Source organism: Carassius carassius, chromosome 1, assembly GCF_963082965.1.
Source record: "Carassius carassius chromosome 1, fCarCar2.1, whole genome shotgun sequence".
NCBI lineage: Eukaryota > Metazoa > Chordata > Actinopteri > Cypriniformes > Cyprinidae > Carassius > Carassius carassius.
Genome location: NC_081755.1, coordinates 47,290,171 through 47,311,966, shown reverse-complemented (window position 1 = coordinate 47,311,966; position 21,796 = coordinate 47,290,171). Strand labels below are relative to the sequence as shown.

At 42.1% G+C, this 21,796-nt stretch overlaps 1 protein-coding gene across 1 annotated transcript; it reads left to right on the top strand.

Moving 5' to 3' along the window:
• Window positions 1-217: 217 nt before the first annotated feature.
• LOC132152966 (jupiter microtubule associated homolog 1-like) lies at window positions 218-14,489 on the top strand. Its single transcript, XM_059562013.1, has 5 exons — window positions 218-391; window positions 2,545-2,684; window positions 7,132-7,244; window positions 8,592-8,622; window positions 14,036-14,489. Exons 1-5 carry the CDS (start codon window positions 336-338, stop codon window positions 14,149-14,151), a joined length of 456 nt encoding a protein of 151 aa, XP_059417996.1. The 5' UTR covers window positions 218-335; the 3' UTR covers window positions 14,152-14,489.
• Window positions 14,490-21,796: the final 7,307 nt, after the last annotated feature.

Here is a 21,796-nt window from a genome sequence, read left to right as displayed (position 1 = left end):
CGTTGAAAAAACAAGTATTATATTAGCATAAACATGTTTTATTCAGTATATCCTCTCTGGATGATTTTGCAGTAAACCACAGTAAACCGATGAAGTCTAATGTCTAAATGACGGCCAATCCTCCAATCAAACGCCGCGGTCCGCTGTCCTCCGTCCAATCAGGAGGCGCGTCGCTCCGGTGGGCGGGGCTTCGTGGGCTGGTCTAAAGGGCCGCTCCGCTGCGCTCGGATTTCAGCTGGTCCGGGCGGAGTCCATGCGGGATAAAGGACTTTAGGCGAATTCAGTCTAGCTGAAGCCTTTCTAACGCGGTTTAGCGAGCACGTTACCCGCCCAACATGACTACGACGACCAACTATCAAGGCATGGAGCCCGGTGCCAAAAACAGCTCCAGGTAAATGCATTTAAAGGGGTTTGTTGCGATCAGAAGCGAGACAAAAGAAGAGCTGGAGGTAATGATGATGATGATGGTGGTGGTGGTGGTGGCGGCGGCCTGATGGATGGATTCCTCCTTCAATGCATGAATGCATATCAAGCTGATCAGCCTGAATGTGAGGATTTAATGGATTTATTTCAGGTTGTCATTTGGTCTGATTAACCCACACTGTCTGCCACCACCACCATCATCATCATCTTCCTCTTGGCCAGGAAGACCCATCCACCCTTATTATAATCCGAGATTCACTCCAGGCTCACTGTATGCATGTAGTTTGATGTGATGTCTGGTGTTTTGATGTGAATGGTGCCCAAACTTCACCCATAAAGCAATGGGGCTCAAATTGGTTGATTTGCTTCAGAGTTGATTTGCATAGTGTTTTGCGTTGGTTTCATGAATAGATGCTTTTCTCTGCTACTTGTATTTTCCAATCAGTTTAATCCCAGTCATCTGACTGTTCAGTCTAACCTCGAGCTCTGGCCCAAAAATACACACTCCATTGTCCTTAAAAGGTTTCTGATACTAGGGTTGGAACAGATGCATTGAATTTCGTCCAGACAGCCAGTGGAAGGTTTGCACGTCTGGCCAAAGCACATTGTGATCCAAACTAACTGATTTATGTATTTTTTTTTTGGGTGTGTTTGTGTGTCCAGAAATGAGATCATCTGTAACTTTCAAGGGAGGGATGGAGGTGCATTCAGGCATTTGCATGTCAAAAATGTTGCAGTGGCTTTGTTTCCGCCTGATGCACAGAAACAAGGTTTGGTCTTCTTCCTTTTAAATGAGGATCGTGGCATTGTCTAGTATGTTTATCCCAACACAATGCATCCTGGTTTTTGGGTCTTGCTGCAACATGTTGCCACCCTCCCCACCTTTGAAGCTCTTTTCCCTCTCATTTTCCCCAGTTTTAGTCTTAAACCCTGCATGTCTGGGGTTTCCCTCAGTGAAACGGCCAGAAATGTAGGTCAAGCCGAGAGCAGGCGAGTTTATTGGTCACTCGGTGTGATTTAGTGAGGTTTTCAGCATGCATCTTGAGCTTGAAGAGGGATTTTTTTTTTATGCCATGTGTCTCCCGTGTAGTTTGGGTGGGGTCTCGAGCGAATGGCCTTCTTCCCTAATAAAGTCCCCTGATCTGATCCCAAGCTTTAGTCTGGTTAAGGCATTAGCTATTTAACCAGTCCATCCAGACGGCACTGGTTGGTTTTATAATCGCCGCACTGTCGATTCCTTTGACAAAAGGAGCAGAAAGTTGCGTTGAGATGGAAGCGACCCTGACAGCTGCCGGCGGGTGTCAGCTGGTCTCGTTCTGCGCTGAGGGAGGGGAGGGGTGCTTAGATAAGCCCTGCTCTTTTCAAAAGCATTGATTAGGGCTTCCCTCGACCGCATCAATCACAGGTCTGCGGCTTTTCATCCGGTGTTCATCCACGTCCGCCCTCGTGTCTTTTTAATGAATCAACATATGTGCTGAATGAAAACCATCCAGCACTGGAATCTGCACATGGTGTGAGCAGATGAGCTCTGGTCAGTTGTGTGTGTGTGTGAGTTTAGTTTAGGGGTGGGCAGTAAGACCCAAGTCATTCGTTGTATGAGTCACTTAATATCACCATAACAAATTTACATCACAGCTTTGATATTCTCGCTCTCAGTATTGTGCATATTTTATTGAAGACGTTGTAAAGTGTATTCCTGTAGCTCAAACTGTTGAGCAATGCAAAGGTCATGGGTTCGATTTCCAGTGTTTGCATGAACTGATGAAGTCACTTTGAATAAAAGTATTTTCCAATGTATTTTGCAATGTTTTTTCATTGATCGTGCAAAATGCTATAAAAACCAGTGTGGTTTTTGGAAAACTCCATTGACTAAAAAACAAAGGAAACACTATCAGAAGGAAAAAAATTCATGACTTATGACGTGCGCTTTTTAATTCTGTTGCTTCCTTGTTCTTGCATGTAAACAATGAAAATGGTCATTTCTACTGTTGACATCTCTACTGTTGCATGGTACATGCATAATAAAGTCCTACTGTTTTCTTCATGCAATATGTGCTGTTCATTGTTGTAATGTGTGTAATTGATTTGTTGGGCTTCATTCTTCTGACCCATGTCTCGTAGGGTGTTGTGTCCCCCTGGTGGAGCCTCTAATATTTCCTTCGGCACAGATGATGAGAAGCCTGTGCGCAAAAACAAGATGGCCTCCAGTATCTTTGCTGAACCTGATGACCCTCATGCCCATCGGAGGAACAACCCACCAGGTACAACACACACACACACACACACACACACACACACCTGGTTTAAATTCTGCTTCAGGTTAGGTCTAGATTGGTTTGATTTTAATACTTGCATTAATTAAATCCAGCATAGTCTTGATCTCATCCTTATGTTTAACAACTAAGATGAAACACACGTTTACTTGTGAAAGTGACGTGACATACAGCGAAGTATGGTGACCTATACTCAGAATTTATGCTCTGCATTTAACCCATCCAAAGTGCACACACACAGCAGTGAACACACACACACACTGTGAACACAAACACACAGCAGTGAACACACACACAGAGCAGTGGGCATCATTTATGCTGAGGCGCCCGGGGAGCAGTTGGGGGGTTCGGTGCCTTACTCAAGGACACCTCAGTCGTGATATTGCCGGCCAAGACTCGAACACACAACCTTAGGGGTTAGGAGTCAAACTCTCTAACCATTAGGCCACGACTTCCCCAAACAGTTACTATCACTTATTATTAATATTTATAGATTTTTAAAAGTCTCTTCTCACCAAGACTGCATTTATTTGATCAAAAATACAGTAAAAAAAAAAAAAAAAAACACCAACTTAAAATTGGGAAATATTATTTCATCACTTCATCATTACTGCAGTCTTCAGTGTCACATGATCTTCAGAAATCACTCTGATATACTGATCTGCTGCTCAAGAAACATTTCTGATTATCAATTTCATTTGAAATCAATCTATTGTGACTTAAATTTCTCTGTCACTTCAGAACATTTAAAAACGAAAAAATTGGTTTTGAAAAAGGTGACAAAATACACTTTTTAGTTATATTTTATAACTAAATATTTTATTTTATAGTGCATTGTAGTAAAAAAAAAAGAGACACTATTGTCTTTTTGTATCAGTAGGAACATTTTAAAAAAACCTGATCATCTTGTGTTTTTTTTTTTTTTTTTTTTTACCGGTCCAGTGTATTTCTCTCGTCTGTCAGCACATCGAGACTATAAGTGACTTTTCGTTTAAACATTTGTTTGGTCTGATACACAACATGGCAAACAGATGTAGCATGCAGGGATTTTAGCTAGTGAAACTTTCTTTGTAAGAGTTTCCAGGGATAACATATAGTTATCTGTCCTCACTAACAACTGCCCGGCCACAAGAGTGTGTCAGCATACCTTTAGCATGATGTCATTTCCTGGGCAGATATCCTGACAGTCCAGTGATTTAAGGAAGTGACTCATTATGTAGGGAATGATATGGAGTGACATCATGATGAAGCCTCCAGTACAGGAGAGAAATGTTGTACACCTGAATTTTATTGAATAATTTCCAACCATTTCCCCAATGCCAGTGCTGTGTTTGTATGATTAAAGCAGCACATTGTTAGTTTCTCAACACGTCAACCTCTGCTGAAATCGCGTCTCCCGTGTGCTTCACGTGCTGCTCCAAATCCGTCACTTATGCAGGATGTTGTCTCAGAAAGGAGCTGTCTATGTAGACAGCGAGGCACCTCTGTGTTTAGATGTTCAGAGTTTGACAGCATCTTAGTTTTCTGGAAGAGGAACAGAGATTGTTTTGAATGCAGCCAGTAGTCGTGCGCTTAGCCCTGCACAAGCTCATGTTCGGATCAGCTCTGGTATGAGGATAATCTGAGCTTTGATTGAGCGCTAATGCTTCACTCGGGCAGGTGTCCTCCGTAGATCTGCTTATTCTCTCTCGAAAGGCTCTCGTCTGAAACGCTGCAGCGTTTGAGTGTCTGGTTATTATACAGCCGTAACTAAGAAAACAAAGCTTTAGTTCAGTAGCAAGCAAACTAGATGTGCCTCAGCAGATCTTAGCGTCACACAAAACTTAATGTCCTTTTAAATATTTGATGCCATGAACTTCACGTCTTCGGGTCTTCGAGCCTTAGAGATGGAGATGAATTTTGCATTCCGGCTTCAGGGACAACTCTTGGCATTCCCGTGTGTGTGTGTGTGTGTGTGTGTTATTCATGAGTGTAGGATCTGTTGATTTATAGTGTCGGTCTGATTGAATGAGCTGCTGTCGCGTCTGACAGGAAGTTCAGCGTGTCAGCCAGAGGTGCCTGACAGGATATCGTTGTGATTGTCTATTGTGTTTTGTAAGGGTTTTTTATTTGTTTTTTGTGTCCGCTAATGGAGCATAACAGTCAGTTGTGAAAGTTAAAATCCCATTTCTTTTTTCTCCATTAAGGTAAGAAATCAAGGGTGAAAAGTATACCAATTTAACAAATATATCTCCTCATACTTCCCCCGGTTGATTAATCACAGCAGATTTGAGAGAATTGTTTTCTATTGCTGAAATGTAATGTTTAAATAAGCAAATAAGGCATTATCTAATTAAATATGCACTAATTTGCAAACATTTCCAGAGAATAAATCTAAACGCACTGGATAAAGCCAGTATTAGACGGAAATGCTGACGTATTAGAGGTGAAGGTTTTTACAGGAGGGATTTCTGATCTCTCTTTATTGCTGCATAAATCAGAAATTACTGTCAGCAGTCTGCAGGATTTATCAGTGTGAAGGGTATATGAACAAATGCCTCAGTGAAAATCTTCAGAATATAGATGGGAATAAAACTGTACAATGTGGTGTATGTGAGTGCTGCTGAAGTGGATAAACATTTCATTTGAGAAAACTGCCTTTAAAATATGTCATTGAAATTCTGCAGATGGAAATAGATAAAGTGCAATTATAAAATCAAGTGAATATTGTATGAACAAGCCCCTCTATAAAAAAACTTCAGTATATAAATGGTAATAAATCTGTAAAATCTGGTGAATGTAAGTACTGCTGAAGTGGACAAGCAAACTCATTTAAGAAAACGGCCTTTAAAATATGTAACTGAAATGTACAGAAGGAAATCAAGACAATAATAAACCCAGGTGAATGATATATGAACAAACCCCTCAGTAATAACCTTGAGAATATAGAATGGAATAAATCTGTAAAACTAGGTGTATTTGGCAGAAGTGGATAAATAAACCTAATTTAATTCTACAGGTGAAAATTGTATATATATATATATATATATGTATGTATGTATGTATGTATGTATATATATGTGTGTGTGTGTGTGTGTGTGTGTGTGTGTGTGTATAAACAATTATTTAAAAAAAAAAACACTGACCATTACATACAAGTAGATGAAATGAGAACTAGATGTAAAGTTGTCCAAGACGTCTCCTATAAAACAGCTGTTATTCTGAGTGTTTGCTAGATCAATCCAAAACAAAATTATTGGCATGTGTGTTGAAGATTAGTTGATAGGCTGTCGATTCATTAAATAAGCTTTTTTCCACAAAAGCAGTTTGTTCAGGGTATCAAATCTTCTTCTTCACCGGCCTTCATTTAGAGAAACAGCCTCTTGTCTCCTTGCCAGTGTGTTGCAGCATTATGCTTTTTTTTGATGACCTTGAAGGCTTGCCTTAAAGCGGCTTTGTTAATGTTATTCCTGTCAAAAACTCCACTTCCCATAATCCCTGAGAATCACTGTTACCATGGCAACAGGAGACACTGCAAAATGGCTCAGCACTGACCAGTGAAACACTGTGAGTGATGTCATCGAGTCCGTCTCCCTACATTGGCTAATTACGTACGCATTGGACCTTTCTGTAAATTAAAAAAATTATAATTTAATGATCTTTCTTTCCTGTACTTTATCCAAATTTAAGTGTGACATTCTTTTATTTCGTATCTGGTTTGTTTCATGACTCAGAAAAACCATAGAGAAAATCACTTCCAGAGCAAAGACTGCTAAAGAAGTGTGTGTGTGTGTGTGTCACTATTGAGCTCATTTGATGTTCATAATCACTCCATTGACTCACAATAGGATGCTGTTTTTTTTTTTCTTTCCATCAAACCAAAAGCTCTTTGTTTCTTGTGTGTTGAAATGCAAGCGGCTGCTGCTGTTCTTCTAGACGTGTTGAGGACTCTGACCTCAGGGTCACGTCACTCAAACACTCCTCAAACCCTCTCTCTGTGTGTGTGTGTGTGTGTGTGTGTGTGGGTCTGTGGTAATAGCAGCTCATTCAGGCTTCTTTCCTCCCACATCAAACAAACCTGTTGCAAATGTGTCTTTTGCTTATTTCAGAGTCTGATTCCAAAAAACACTGTATCGTGTCAAGGTGATGTTATTTCAAACATCAAGCATGGATCCAACATTGAACCAGAATTGTTTATGCTCCAAAATGACCTTAAAATCAAAGTCATGAACATTTACATGGAACAGCAATATGGAAAATATTTATGATATGATGATTGAATTATGACATGATGATTAAATGCAAACAGAAGTGATTTACCAGCCAAACACACCGAACAAATGCCGATTGGATGCACGGTCTTTTTGTTTTTGCTCATTTTTAACACGTTTCTGTTGTATTTATTGATACTGTGATATGTACCGGTGGTCTGATGTGAGTGTTGTTGTGGTCTCAGGTGGAGAAGCGTCTGGCATCCTGTGCGGTGAACCCTCGGCTCCTCTGAGACGATGCCAGCCCGTCATAGTCTATGATAATGGCACCCCGGTCGAACGGCCTGCCAACAACACGGTGAGTTCACAAAGACGAGGTGAATGTAGGTCATTCAGTGTAGCTCACTGACACACCCATTCATGAATGTAATGCTCCTAGTCAACATCAGCCTTATTTACTTAATGCACGTTCTTTGTGTTACTGTTAACAAGTCATCTGTACATTTTATTCAGAAGAAAAAAATAAGCAGTGCAAAAAAAAGCAGAGTAAAAAAGAAAAACATTTACAATGCATTTTCAATGTTTGCGTGCAATGATTATTTGTACACTTTAATACCAGGCAAGTTCAAGACTGACAGAAAATGCAAACGATAAATGAATACAGAAATCTGTTATAAGTTTGAAATCTTGTTTTCTGCCACCTTTCATCAAAATAAACTGTACAAATAATGTGTGCAATGATTAATCAAGTACTATGAAGCAAGAGGGCGTCTAGTCAGACAGAAAATACAATAAAATTAAATCTATTATAAATCATTTTTATACTGTTTAATACTGTTTTCTGGATCCTTAAGTAAAAAGTCACTACTTATTTCTAGTGTGAACATTATTTATTTGAAATTTTCTTTAAGTTTGGAGTGATTTAATCAAACCATAAAGGCCAGACATATTCAAGACATGGGAGAATATACATAAAAATAAATCTGAACTGAATAAATCAGAACAAAAAATTAACTTCTGTATTGTTTTCTATTCCATTCTATTATTCAGATTGACCTATTTATGGCCATTTCTATTTCTCTACAATATGCTGTGACTAAAGTTGAGTGGTTAAATTATTGTAACTGTTTTTGGCTCACAGTAATGCTGTTAACTGACTGGATGTGTGTCTAAAATAACACCGTTAGCTGGGTGGGGTACAAACCAACAGCCGCAGGGCCTGTGGAAACACCACACACACACACACACACACACAGCTGTTCTCTGGGTCAGTAAAACCACAGAGCTTTTTATGTGGACAGAATAATTAATTTGTCCTTCACAGGAGGAATTTCTTACTGAAGTTATCTGGTTGTCTTTGAGATGTTGGTTTTACAGGCTTTTGTTTCTATTGTGTCTGTATTGAATGTCTCTGCTCTCATGAGACACTTTTATTAACATGATCTTGAATCAAAACTAGTAACTTGATCTCACTCAGAAATGTTTACTTCTCTGTTGATTCTGTGTGTGCAGAGGAGAATAATACTATACAGTAGTACTTCCTGAATAATACAATACTTCATTCTCTCACTGGATATTCAGTGTTCCTCAGAAATGAATCACATTAATGAAGTTAAAACCTGAGTTTATCTTCTGATCTGAAGCAAATACAGTCCATGTTTCATTTATAAACTCATCTGATCTCACACCTGCTCTTGTTTTGCAGGATCAAAATGAATACGAGCAAGAGAACAACGGTGAGAATCACTTTCAGTATTTGGTGGTCTTGTTGGTTTGGGTGATGTGTGACTCTCATTCGTTGAGGAATGCTGTTAATAAATGCTTGCTGAAGGTCTGCATTAGTTCTGGAATGTTCCTCTCTCCGTTAACATTTATTCCATGAGTCCACATCTGCCGGCTTCAGTCTGCTCTTGTCATTAAGACAGCTGCAGTGACACTGGTTCTGTCGTTCAGATGACGGTTGGTCTCGCAGGACACAGAGAGGGAATGCCATTACAAATCCAACACGTCTAGGGAAACTCTGACTCTGCTTTTATCCTACCAGACAAACGTCACACACTTTGATGTGATTTGATGTGCGCTGATGTCACTTTCTTTTTTTTTTTTTTATACTACAAATGGTCAGCGAAAGAAGTTCTTAACCTTCAGAAAATGTTGATTAACAAACTCTGCAGTTCAAACTAAATGTGAACTTTATTTTACCTTCATTTAGAAGCCATGACGTGTCTAAATATTGTTTACAACACTTATTCATATGGGTAAGGGTATTTTTTCCCCTCTTTGAAATGATCTGTATCAGTAGTCATAAAAGAATTTACATTACATTAAATGTTTGATAGTTGTATTAATATAAAATAATATAGAGTTGTGCAATTCGGCGTAGTTGGAAAAAAAGCAGCTTTGCTAATGTGGTCATCCAAAGTTAGTAGTGATGCGCGGGTCGTCTCATAACCCGCGGGCCCCGTGGGTAACCCGCGGGTCGGGTTAAGAAATTGGCACTTTATTGCGGGGCGGGTCACTAAAAATCAATTTATGGTGCGTGGAATTTAGTGGTGAAATTTTTTTTGATTCTTTCAAGAGATTCGTTGGTTTTCAGTTAGTTTCGAAAGTTGATTCGTTCAGTGACCATTTCTTCATATTACACAAATGCGCCACAGCAGTTGGCGAAAAAGAGTATCAAGTCATTGAACGTGTTTACTTGTGACAAAAACTGATTTGGCTTTATTAAAGTCTGTGCATGATCGTATTAAATAAATAGTCTAAATAAGTTGTTCAGATGAACAAAGCACAAGGTTTCTTGCATAATTAAACATTTTAATTGTTTGGTCAAAGTTCATATATATAATATATTCACATGAATAAATCGGAGATTAATTGTGGAGTTATGTTCTGTATACTAAATATGAAAACAGGCGTATTTGCACAGTACCTATAACTGCGCTTTGTCTCTGCTGATTGCTGATCGAGATTTACATGCTTGGCCGACTGACCCTGTATACTCTCATTCATTTCATTCACGAAAGAGTTGTATCAGTTCATTCAACTCATTTACGATCGAGAAGATCGTATTCGTTCACTACATTCAACAAATCACATGCTCCGTCACATCTTGAGTAACTCTTTTGACAAGATGAAAGTTCACTGAGCTGTTCACGAGCTGCGCATGCGCTGCTAATAGCGTCGTGCTCGCGCTCTGCTGTGAAGGGAGGAACTTCAGTGAACAAGAAATGAGTCTTTTACTGTCTATTGTTAGTGGATTACGTGAACAAGAATGATTCATTCACCTAAAATATTCGTTCACGAAGAACCATCACTAGTGCAATTCCCTATAGCCTATATTAAATATTTGAAATATATATTTTCATATTTTATTAGGTTCTTTGATAAGGTTACAATACGAAGGTCTAAGTAGCTACGTAACTTCCGTGATGTCCCCGATGCGCGGGTCGGGGCGGGTCAAGAAATTGTACTTTATTTGCGGGGCGGGCTGGGGCGGGCAAAATAATTTCAGAAAAGCGAGACCCGCTGGTTGGAAAAAAAGCCGACCCGTGCATAATTAAAAGATAGTGATGGGTCTAGTGACTGCTAAGTTTCTAATAGTAGCCCATGGAAAAATAGAAATAGCGTCAAGGTCGAAGCTAGAGACATCAATTTTATTTTTTATTCGAGATGGGGGGGACCAATTATTAAAATGTTTTATTGAAGTTCAGACTAAGAAAATTAGAATGTAGCCAATCTTCTAACTCACTGACACATGAAGATAAGGAACACATTGACTGGGTATAATCTGGTTGACAAGCAGTATATATCTGGAAGTCATCAGCATAACAGTGGTTGTTAAAACCATGACAACTAATTATTTTGCTGAATATAGAGGATGAACAATAATGGTCCCAGAACTGAGCCCTGGGGAACTCCTTGTTCAATTGTATAAATGTATACAATGATAATGTAAAATTAAATAACTTTTACATTCATTTAGAAATCATGAATTATTATTATTATCAGTACTGCCGCTCCCTATACGCAGAGTACGCAGTCTGCGTAGGGCACCAACTCCCAGAGGGGGCACCATCCCAGTTGCTCAAACAAAAAAAACATGCGCCATTCTCCCATCCGCGCTCGCGACCGCTCGCACATCATGTTTGTTGCTGAATGTTCATAATTGATGGATGGATATCTATGCCGGGGTAAAGGACATCAGCAATCCGGGGAAAAAAAAAACGAAAAAAAAACCGACATGAGGTTGGCTTGATGTTGGACGTTCGAGAGTCTCAAATTTAGGGACAGTCTCTAAAGTTACATGCGACATTGGTTTAAACTTTTCTAACATCAGTAGCATTTGAGGAGAATGACTTGCAGTCATAAAAACAACTGTAATTGTTCATCTAGGTGTCAGCTATAATGCACAATTGAATTGAATGTTTGATATTAAAATAAACTGTAAGTCATATGTAAATTATGCTACTTTTTCACATGGGCTCAAACGCAAATTTGAAGCTCAATAGCATTTGAGGAGAAAGACTTGCAGTCATAAAACAATTGTAATGTGTTCATTTAGGTGTCAGCTACAATGCACACCTTATACATTTTTAATATATATTAAAATAAATTCTAAATCGTTTAGGTAAAAACAAGAACAGTTTATCACTTTCAGGCACATTCCTGTGAAAGTTTTTTTTTTTTTCAGGTTCCCTTACGAGAATTACCCATGGTTTTAACAATAACACCACTTGTAGCCATGGTAACTGCAAATTAACCATGGTTTTGTTACTTTTGTTACTTTGTTACAAATAATAATTTACAAAGAAGTATTAATATACTGTAAAATTATTATTTGTTGTTGTTGTTGCTATAAAACAGACCTAAGCCATCAATAGCCTTTAAAATGACTTAAAATGCATTATATAAAAAAACAATGAGGCAATAATAATTGGTTAATAACACTGTTAAAATACATAATGTAGGCAAATACAAAATAAACAATTTATGTCCATGTTATTACAAATGCCTGCAAAGGGAGCCAGATGCCATGTAATTGCTGCTGTTACACTTACAGGAGAATCAAATCCTTGTTTAGGCTACTGACCAAACATTTAATTCAAATATTCACGTAATTTTCATTTTTGGCCACCTTTTTGCTATAGATGACACAGCCTTTATAATTCCTTCAACAAAAAATGTGCATATCACAACCCTTACAAAAATAAACCATGGTTTTATCATAGTAAAACTGCTTAATTTCCTTTTGCATGATTTCTGAATAAAATAAATTAGAGTCATAATAAAGTTATAGCCATAGGTAAATGTCGAGAGCTACAATTGTGATTAGTAAATAATACGATTTATTCGTTTACTTTTTTTATTTAATTAAAGTTCTATTTTTCTATGTTCTAAGTTCTAGTTGTATTTTGTGAATTATGACCATACTGTAATTCTTAAAACACAGAAGCGTTCGTTATTCGTGGGATGTTTGGTGGTTGATCTGAGTTCACATAATGAGTCTGTTTGTTCATCAGTCCTGCTCTAGTGTTCATGTTCTGCCTTTTATTTAATGCAAATAGTGTAAATATTATCCGCTCCTGGGGTCTCCATGTCTGCTGGCGGTGGTTTTTTACCAACAAACAGTTTAGCAGTTTTACATAATATTTGGCCTCCGCTCATCTGAGCAAATGTCTGTACTCAGAATTCAAACACTGAGTTACTGCTGTTTAGTAGATAATGCTGTCAGTCAGTCAGCTTATGAATGTCCATTATATCACCCTGTATGGCAAGAATTATATAGCGGTTTTTACGTGTTGCATTATTGGGGTTGGCACGATGTCAATTTAAAGCATCTGCATTCATATGTAGAATATATTTCAGGCTGTACATAGGTGAGTGTTCATGAGCCGAATGCTTCTCCTGTGAGCATATGACGAGTCTTTCCGTGAGACGTTCCTGAGTCACACCTTACCCAAACACTTACATCGAACACTTCCAGGAAGACTGATGGTCCTATCACCATAAAATGCAAATATACTGACTTTAAAATCCATTAGAGGCTAGTCTTGATGTGCGGAGAGAGTTTGTGATTGTAGTTATGAAGCACCGCTGCTTTCACATGCATACAGTAACATGTCAAAACAGGTTTTGTGGAGCAATAGTTCTCACTTGGTTTTTCTCCAGGATCCAGATCTTACATAGTAAAGAGTTAGTTCACCAAAACATGAGAAGTGTCATTTACCCTCATGTTGTTCCAGACATGTAGGAGTGTTTATTCTGTTGAACAGAAGAGAAGATATTTAGAAGAATGTTGGTAATAAAACAGTTGATGGTAGCTGTTGACTTCCATAGTATTTCCCCCCATACTTATTACGGAGACGTCAAAAGGTTAACCAATTAAATGTTAAAGTGAAAATTACCATGAACTGCACTGAAAAAATAATACAAATAATAAACAATGATCAAGAATTTGAATAGGAAAAATAGTTCTAATGTCCTTTGAATGGTTTCATGCAAAAAATAATTTATAAACCATGTTCACTTAATCTGTGTTTACTGTCGTGTGGATAAAAAGGTTTTATTTACCCATCAACGTTGCATCTGTTTGACATGGATTTTTAGCAAAATACTATAGTTTAAAAGCATGCATATGCTTAGTTGCAGTTTATTTGTTTTAACCAGCGATGCTCAAACCAGGGGCCTTTGATTTGGACCACCATGTAATATAACAAGAATAGACATACCTTTAAAGCATATCTTAATTTGTATTTTAGTGTTTTTATTTTAACTCTTTTATTTTAATTTTTTTCACTTTAAAATGTGAAAAATAATATTAATATTAGTGTATAAAAATGAGTATATATATATATATATATGTATGTATGTATATATATGTATATGTGTATGTATGTGTGTGTGTATGTATATGTATTTTTTTTTATTATCATTCTTTAATATTTTGTAATGCATTTACTTTTGTCTCAAAGCCTTCCGTCAGGATTGGTTTTTGGCCCTTCCTATTTAAATTTTGTGCACCTCTGTTTCAAACAATGTTAACGCAAACGTATTTAACGTCACAGTTGCAAGCGATGCTCTTGCGTCAGAATCTCAATGTCAGATGGAGTAGGTCACTAATGGTTGTCACTCTGTGTTTGGGTTTTCTAGAGGAGGCTGTGGAGCAGAAAGAGGACGCCGCACAGCCCTCTGCCCCGTCTGCTGCCAACAACCCCTCCGGCCGGAGGAACCCACCTGGTGGCAAATCCAGTCTGATCCTGGGCTGAAACGGCCTTCACTGAACTTTCTTTGCTCTTTCTGTCTTTTTTCCTTTCCTTCTTTTTTTAAAGGAATTCCCCTTCCTTCACTCTTCTCGTGAGCCATGGAAATTTTTTGTCCTACACAGTCTCTTCATTTTTTTCTATTGCAAAAAAGAGAAGCGCTCGTTGACAGAAGCACTTTATGTAAGAGGTCCGTTTCAGCTGCTCCTGCAGGAATAATGGCATGAGAGATTCAGATCGACTTTTAATCTGCCCTGGAGTAAATCATTAAAGGAATAAGGACAAAAAAAAAAGATTTGTTGCGCAAAATTTCTAAGTACAAATAAAGATTGATATGAATTTCACTGTGTTTGTGTTTGATTGGAGGGTAATTGCCAAATCAAATTGTAGTCCATAACCATTCGTGTAACCACTTTTGTACTTTTTCATCAGTTGTTACTTGGAAAAGAAAGTACAGAAAGTATTGGCATGCTTTTATGCAAACCTAAGATTGAGAGCTGTTTCCACATTAGACAATGCTGAAAGATCTACTAAAGTTCACACTAGCTCTCAAACGCTACTGGCATTTCCACACAATTTGTCACAATGCATGCAGGAATGTATTTAAATTTATGCACATTTTCTCAGTGTATCAAAGTGAAAAAAAAAAAAAGTGACATGACATTCAGCCTAGTATGGTGACCCATACTCAGAATTTGTGCTCTGCATTTAACCCATCCAAAGTGAGCACACACACACAGCAATGGGCATCATTTATGCTGCGGTGAGCAGTTGGGGGTTCAGATCCTTGCTCAAGGGCACCTCAGTCGTGGTATTGCCAGCCCAAGACTCAAACCCACAACCCTAGGATTAGGAGTCAAACTCTCTAACCACTAGGCCACAACTTCCCATCATGCTATAGCAGGAGAGAAAGTGATGGTGAACCATTAACAGACACAACATCATGTGACAAAAACCCTCCATTATTCTAACTTGTGAAGACAACAACCAATAACATTAAAGCCAGTAACAAAAAAAATAAATAAAATAAATCGTACTGAAATTAGTGTATGGGAGAAAGAGAAATAAGCTAATATGAAAGTGAATAAGATACTGCTGTATACATTGATAATTTGCCATCCACGTTATTTTTCAACGAGGAAATAAGCCTATGGGTGAGACTTCCAGTTTGTTAGCCGCTGAAAGGAAATAGGAAATGGTAACTGTTTGCACTACAAACCAGTGTGTTCATTATTAAGATAATACAATAAAATAACATGGTAAAACACAATTTGCAAAATCAAACTGCAAAAAGAGCTGTTTTGTACAGCTAAAAATAGCTGGAAGCAGATGAGACCAGGGGGGCTGTAGAAACACATGAAGACTTGTTTTTCAACAGTTTTATTCACTTACGAATGTTGCAGTACAATGGATGGTCTAGATAAATGGATTTCTGATTGTTGATGAATGGCCATCTTATTCCGACGAGACTGAAACATCAGCAAGGAGATGGTGGGTGATGATTTGGGTTGGAGTATTGGGAAGTGAGATGAAAGGCAATTTTAGGGTGTCATAATGACTTCTACAAGATATGTGGAGTTCATAACTGACCATTGTCTGCTGTGGTATAAAATGAAGAATAGGATTTTCATGCAGGATAACGTCTTGGTTACGTATGTAACCCTCGTTCCCTGAAGGAGGGAACGGAGACGTTACGAATGGGATCTCGCCCGAGAGCCCAATCACCTTCGAGTGGTACAAAACGAGCCAATGGTACATAAAGTACCTTGGTCTGCGGAATTTGCATCGCGAGCTCCGCCCTGCAGAGCGGGTATATAAGGAGCAACGCGAGCAACTCGCATTCAAGTCTTCGCTGAGGAGCCGAGCCAGTGACCCGGCCGTTCAGCGGAACAGCAATGTGGCAAGGGGACGTAACGTCTCCGTTCCCTCCTTCAGGGAACGAGGGTTACATACGTAACCAAGACGTTCCCTTTCAGTCGGTCACGTTCGACGTTACGAATGGGGTCCCTTACAAAACGCCACATGGCTGTCTTCCAGCGACCCGTTTGAGTGATAGCACCCTGTCGTGAGGCCAGCACGAGTGAGGGCCTATAGCTCACACAGAATACACTGGGTAGCATATTCCAGCTGGACATATGCTAGCAGGCTGCCTGCCCGTGGGAGGACTTACAGAAGGCAGGTATCTACCAAGGTGGTGATACATAAGAACTCTGAGGTACCCAGCCCACAGGGTGAAAGTTTCAATGACAGAGCTGGCAAGGGGCTTGCCAAGGGAAAGACACATGCTGCGGAGAGACTTACTGTGGACATACACACGTGGGATTACCCAGAAGGGGAATCACGACACATGGAGGCACCTAGTCCCACACATGGCTGACCAAAGGGCATATACACAAGTGTTGGACATCAACAATGCTGGAGGAACCCAGGATTCTGACTGAGGAACTCACCTGAGGGGAATAGCGCACGCATCCAGTCCGCGGAGTGGAATGGCACAGCAAGCGGATTGACACCGAGTAGGTCCTTACTGGCCCGAAGGGGTGAGTACCCGGGAGGACACGGGCTCTACACGGAGATTATAAAACCTCGCGAATGTGTTAGGTGTCGCCCAGCCCGCAGCTCTACAGATGTCTGCTAGCGAGGCGCCATGCGCCAGCGCCCAGGAGGAAGCTACGCTTCTAGTTTGGTGAGCTCTCACCCCTAGGGGGCATGGCAGGTCTTGGGCCTGATAATCCAGGACAATGGCATCCACTATCCAGTGGGATAACCTCTGCTTGGAGACAGCCTTTCCCTTCTGCTGGCCTCCGTAACAGACAAAGAGCTGGTCTGAGGTCCTAAGGCAATGAGTTCTGTCCACGTAGGTGCGGAGCGCACGTACTGGACAGAGCAGCGCCAGGGCTGGGTCTGCCTCCTCCAGGGGCAGCGCTTGCAAGTTCACCACCTGATCCCTAAGAGGAGTGGTGGGAACTTTGGGCACGTACCCAGGCCGGGGTCTCAAGATAACGTGAGAGTTAGCCGGCCCAAATTCCAGGCAAGCTTCGTCAACTGAAAATGCCTGCAGGTCCCCGACCCTCTTCAACGAAGCCAAAGCCGTCAGGAGCGCAGTTTTCAAAGATAGAAATTTTAGCTCTACTGAGAGCAAGGGTTCGAAGGGAGCTCTCTGCAGTGCTGATAGAACCACTGCGAGGTCCCAAGAGGGGACTTGCTGAGGGCGAGACGGATTGAGCCTCCTTGCTCCTCTCAGGAACCTGATGATCAGATCGTGTCTCCCAAGAGACTTACCTTCAACAGGGTCATGGTGAGCCGAAATGGCGGCCACATAGACCTTGAGGGTGGAAGGAGACCGCCTTCGTTCCAACCCCTCCTGAAGAAAGGAAAGCACTGACCCAATCGGGCATTTCCAGGGGTCCTCACGCCGTGAAGAACACCAAGTGACGAAGAGGTTCCACTTCAAAGCATAAGCATGTCTGGTGGACATGGCTCTAGCTGAAGTGATGGTAGCTACCACCTGTGGTGGCAAGGTACCTAAACCTTCTGTGACCCGTCCAGAACCCACACATGTAGGTTCCACAGATCGGGACGTGGGTGCCAGAGGGTGCCCCGTCTCTGAGAAAGAAGGTCCTTCCTCAGAGGAATTGGCCAGGGAGGGGCTGTCGCGAGGAGTACAAGTTCGGGGTACCAGGTCCGGCCGGGCCAAAAAGGCGCAACCATGAGGACCTGCTCCTCGTCCTCCCTGATCTTGCACAACGTCTGTGCAAGATGGCTCACTGGGGGAAACGCATACTTGCTCGTTCGTAAGCTGCGCGAAAATGGCGACCGAGTCTATTTCCATACCGAGAAAAGAGATCCTCTGCAAAGGGGAGAGATTGCTCTTTTCCCAGTTGACCTGAAGACCCAGTCGGGCGAGGTGTCTGAGCACCAGATCCCTGTGCTCGCACACTTGCTCTCGAGAGTGAGCTAGGATCAGCCAGTTGTCGAGGTAGTTGAGGATACGGACACCTTGTTCCCTGAGAGGAGCCAGGGCTCCCTCCGCGACCTTTGTAAAGACGCGGGGAGACAGGGCCAACCCGAATGGGAGAACCTTGTACTGATATGCCTGCCCCTTGGAAGCAAACCGAAGAAACGGTCTGTGTCGAGGAAGAATGGAGACATGAAAGTACGCGTCCTTCAGGTCGAACCAGCGGGGTCAAGGGGACTACAGGCGTACCCACAGTGTGGCAGCGTGGTGGAGCGGACAGCCCCGGCATGGGAGGCATAGCGTCCCTTAGCAGGGACGGAGTGCGGGCACTCACTGAATCCAAGTAGCAAAGAGGGCATGAGAAGGCGAAGCGTTCTTGAGCCGTCTTTGCATGGAAACTGGCAAGGGGAGAGGAGAACGAGAGCGGCGAGGAAGCACGTCGCCAACTGTCGTTCGTGGCCTCTTGGGACCCGGAGGTGGAGAAAACAGCTCTTTTAGTGAAGGTTTGGGTACCACCGGCTGCAGGGCCAGTGGCGGAACAAAAAGAAAACGAGAACAAAGGATTCTCCCCCGGCCCTCCTCCGGGGGAAGGAGTGGTCCTGCTACCATCTCCTGATGAGCTGACGTCTCCAACTCCGGGTCGCCCGTCTCAGGAACGCCGCTTGGCCTGGCGTTTGGCAGGTTTAGGGGCAGAGACGGGTTGCGCCGCCCTTCTGCGGCCATCTCCTCGCTGCGGCCGGGGTGAAGGCTGCTGCCGTGGCCGAGTGGGAGTGGAGGAGGCCGCAGGGGGGTGCCCTCAGCGACGAGCAGGCTGAGGCGGTTGCGCCGGCGGCGGGGTGGAAGCAGCAGTGGGCCGCCGGGGCAGGATGTGTCTGATGGCCTCCAGACTGCTTCTGGGCGGCAGAGAACTGCTGGGCAAAGCTCTCTACCGCGTCGCCATCCTGGGAGACCGGGGAGTTGAGGAGCTGAGCCCGATCAGACTCCCTCATGTCTGCCAGGTTCAGCCATAGGTGGCGCTCCTGGACCACCAAAGTGGACATCACCTGACCCATGGAGCGCGCAGTGACCTTCGTCGCCCGGAGAGCGAGGTCGGTAGCAGTGCGCGCCTCCTGCATAACTCCTGGGTCATCACTGCCCTCGTGCAGCTGCCGGAGCAGCTTGGCCTGATAGACCTGAAGTGAGGCCATGGCATGCAGGGCAGAAGCGGCCTGGCCCGCAGCTCTGTAAGCCTTGGCCACAAGCGTGGATGAGAACTTACAGGCCTTGGAGGGCAGCTTGGGACCACCACGCCAAGCGGAGGCACTCTGTGGACACAGTTGCATCGCAACAGAACGCTCCACCGGGGGAATCCCAGCATACCCCTTGGCCGCCCCGCCATCGAGGGCAGTGAAGGCGGAGGAAGAATCAGAATGGTTTCGGGCAGTTAAAGGTGCCTTCCATGAACCAGTTACTTCCTGGTGCACTTCCGGGAAGAAAGGAACCAGAGGGGGGTGCTGGCGATCCGCATGAGTAGCCCCCAGGAACCAATCATCCAGCCTCGAGCACTCGAGACAGGGTGGAGGATTCCACTAAAGCCCGATGCTCTCCGCTGCCCGGGAAAGCACGGCCGTCAGCTCGGGATCGGACTCGGACAACGCTGGCACTCCCGAGGGAGGCAACGCAGCCGAACCCTCATCTCCCGAGGACTCAAGCCCGCCTTGTGATGCGGCGATCGACATACGGTCCTCTTCGCGAGCCCCGAATGAGATGTCAGGAGCCTGTGAGGGTCCAGCAAACTCATCCGGGAACTCAACCGGCTGCGGCGTATGTGAGGGGGGTGTGGCCCGAGGAGGTTTGTTTGGCGGGGAAGCCCACACAGTAACCGTCAGATCACCCTGGCCACCAGCCAAAGTAGCCCTCTTACGAGAAGAAGAACTAGAACGGGGTGTGGCAGAGGGGACTCTATACCTTTTAAGGTAATCGAGTCTCGATCTCAACGCCGTGATGGTTATGTCCCCGCAATGAGAATATGAGCCATCCACGAACGCAGTCTCATCGTGCTGGAAGCCCAGACACGTGACGCAGCGATCGTGACCGTCACGAGGAATGATATATCGACCGCACCCAGAAACACACGGGCGAAATGACATCTTTAAAAAGACGCAAATCGGCCCATATCTCTTTTGTGAGAGAAATTGCTCTTTTAGGGGTGTTGAAGCGCTCGGGAACGCGGGAGCTGTCGCAGGAAACCCAGACGAACCGCTGAATCGCGCCGTCACACCAACACCAGCTCTTGCTTGTAACACTCCGGTGATTGCAGCAAGCGATGTGCTCGGCTCCGAAGCGAAAGCTTGAATCCGAGTTGCTCGTGTTGCTCCTTATATACCCGCTCTGCGGGGCGGAGCTCGCGATGCAAATTACGCATACCAAGGTACTTTATGTACCATTGGCTCAATTTGTACCACTCGAAGGTGATTGGGCTCTCGGGCAAGATCCCATTCGTAACGTCGAACGTGACCGACTGAAAGGGAACACACTATCCCATGCTACAGAAATATCATGGTGCTAAACAGTTTGAAAGTGTGTTTCTACAGCCACTGTGCAGGTTTTTCTTTGTGAGGTTTGGTTAGCAGTGACTGAAACACATCTTTAACACAACTGTCAGCCTGCATGGAGAGGATCTTGAGACTCCAGTCGCTTCAATCACCTGTCGGCTGCTCAGCAGAGGCTTTTTTACAGCTGCCATTACAGTACAGTTCATTTGTTTGACAGAAACTTTGCTTGTTAAATCTTCATCTTACCAAGATCTTCTGTGCTCTAAGTCACTCACAAATCTTTTGACAGTTCAATAATTTCTATTTGCTTTTCGTGAAATATTGCTTGTTTTGATGCCTTTCGCAAGACATTGCATTGTTTCATACTTTCCATCTTCAGAAAGATCTTTCTTCCTCACCATATTTTAAGAGAACAATGATTTGCTTAATAATGTGGAACAACCTCTATAAGTAAGGTTTCCATTTACCTAAGAAGACCTCGCAAACTATTGAACAAACATGTCTGAGATTGATAACAGTAATCTAAAAAAAATAAAATAAAAAATAAAAACAGTATATGTCAATAAATATAAATTTCAATAAATCTGACAAGAATTTTGGGTGAACTATCCCTTTAAGCCTGCATGTTTAGTCTATATGAAAATTTTATAAATGCAGGTTGTTATTAAATAAAGGCTATTATGTGTTGTAATGTGTGTTTTTAGTGATTGATAGACACCAGTTAACAATTTTCTTAAAATCAGTATAAAATATATTAACAAGTTCCATGGCAATTTTTTTATTTCAAATAGTACGATTCAGCATCAATAAAAACATACAAAAAATGTACGGTTTGTGCCTGTAAACATTACGTACAAATACCTATATATTAACAATGAGACCAGACAGCTGATATGGAAGTTTGATTAGTTAACAAAAAGCTTTTGTCATTGTGTTAAAGTTTATCGGTAATTTTTATAACAAACTATGCAGTTGAGTGAATTTAAATATGAAAGTTTACTTAATCATGTTGTTTGCTTGAATAAGTGGATACATTATTTAATCCAAAGTTATGACAACAAACCAACACACTAAGTTAACAAATAATCTTTAATTCTAAGAACAAAATATTAGTTGAAACAACAAAATCAACTTAAATTCTTAGTTTCAATTAATATTT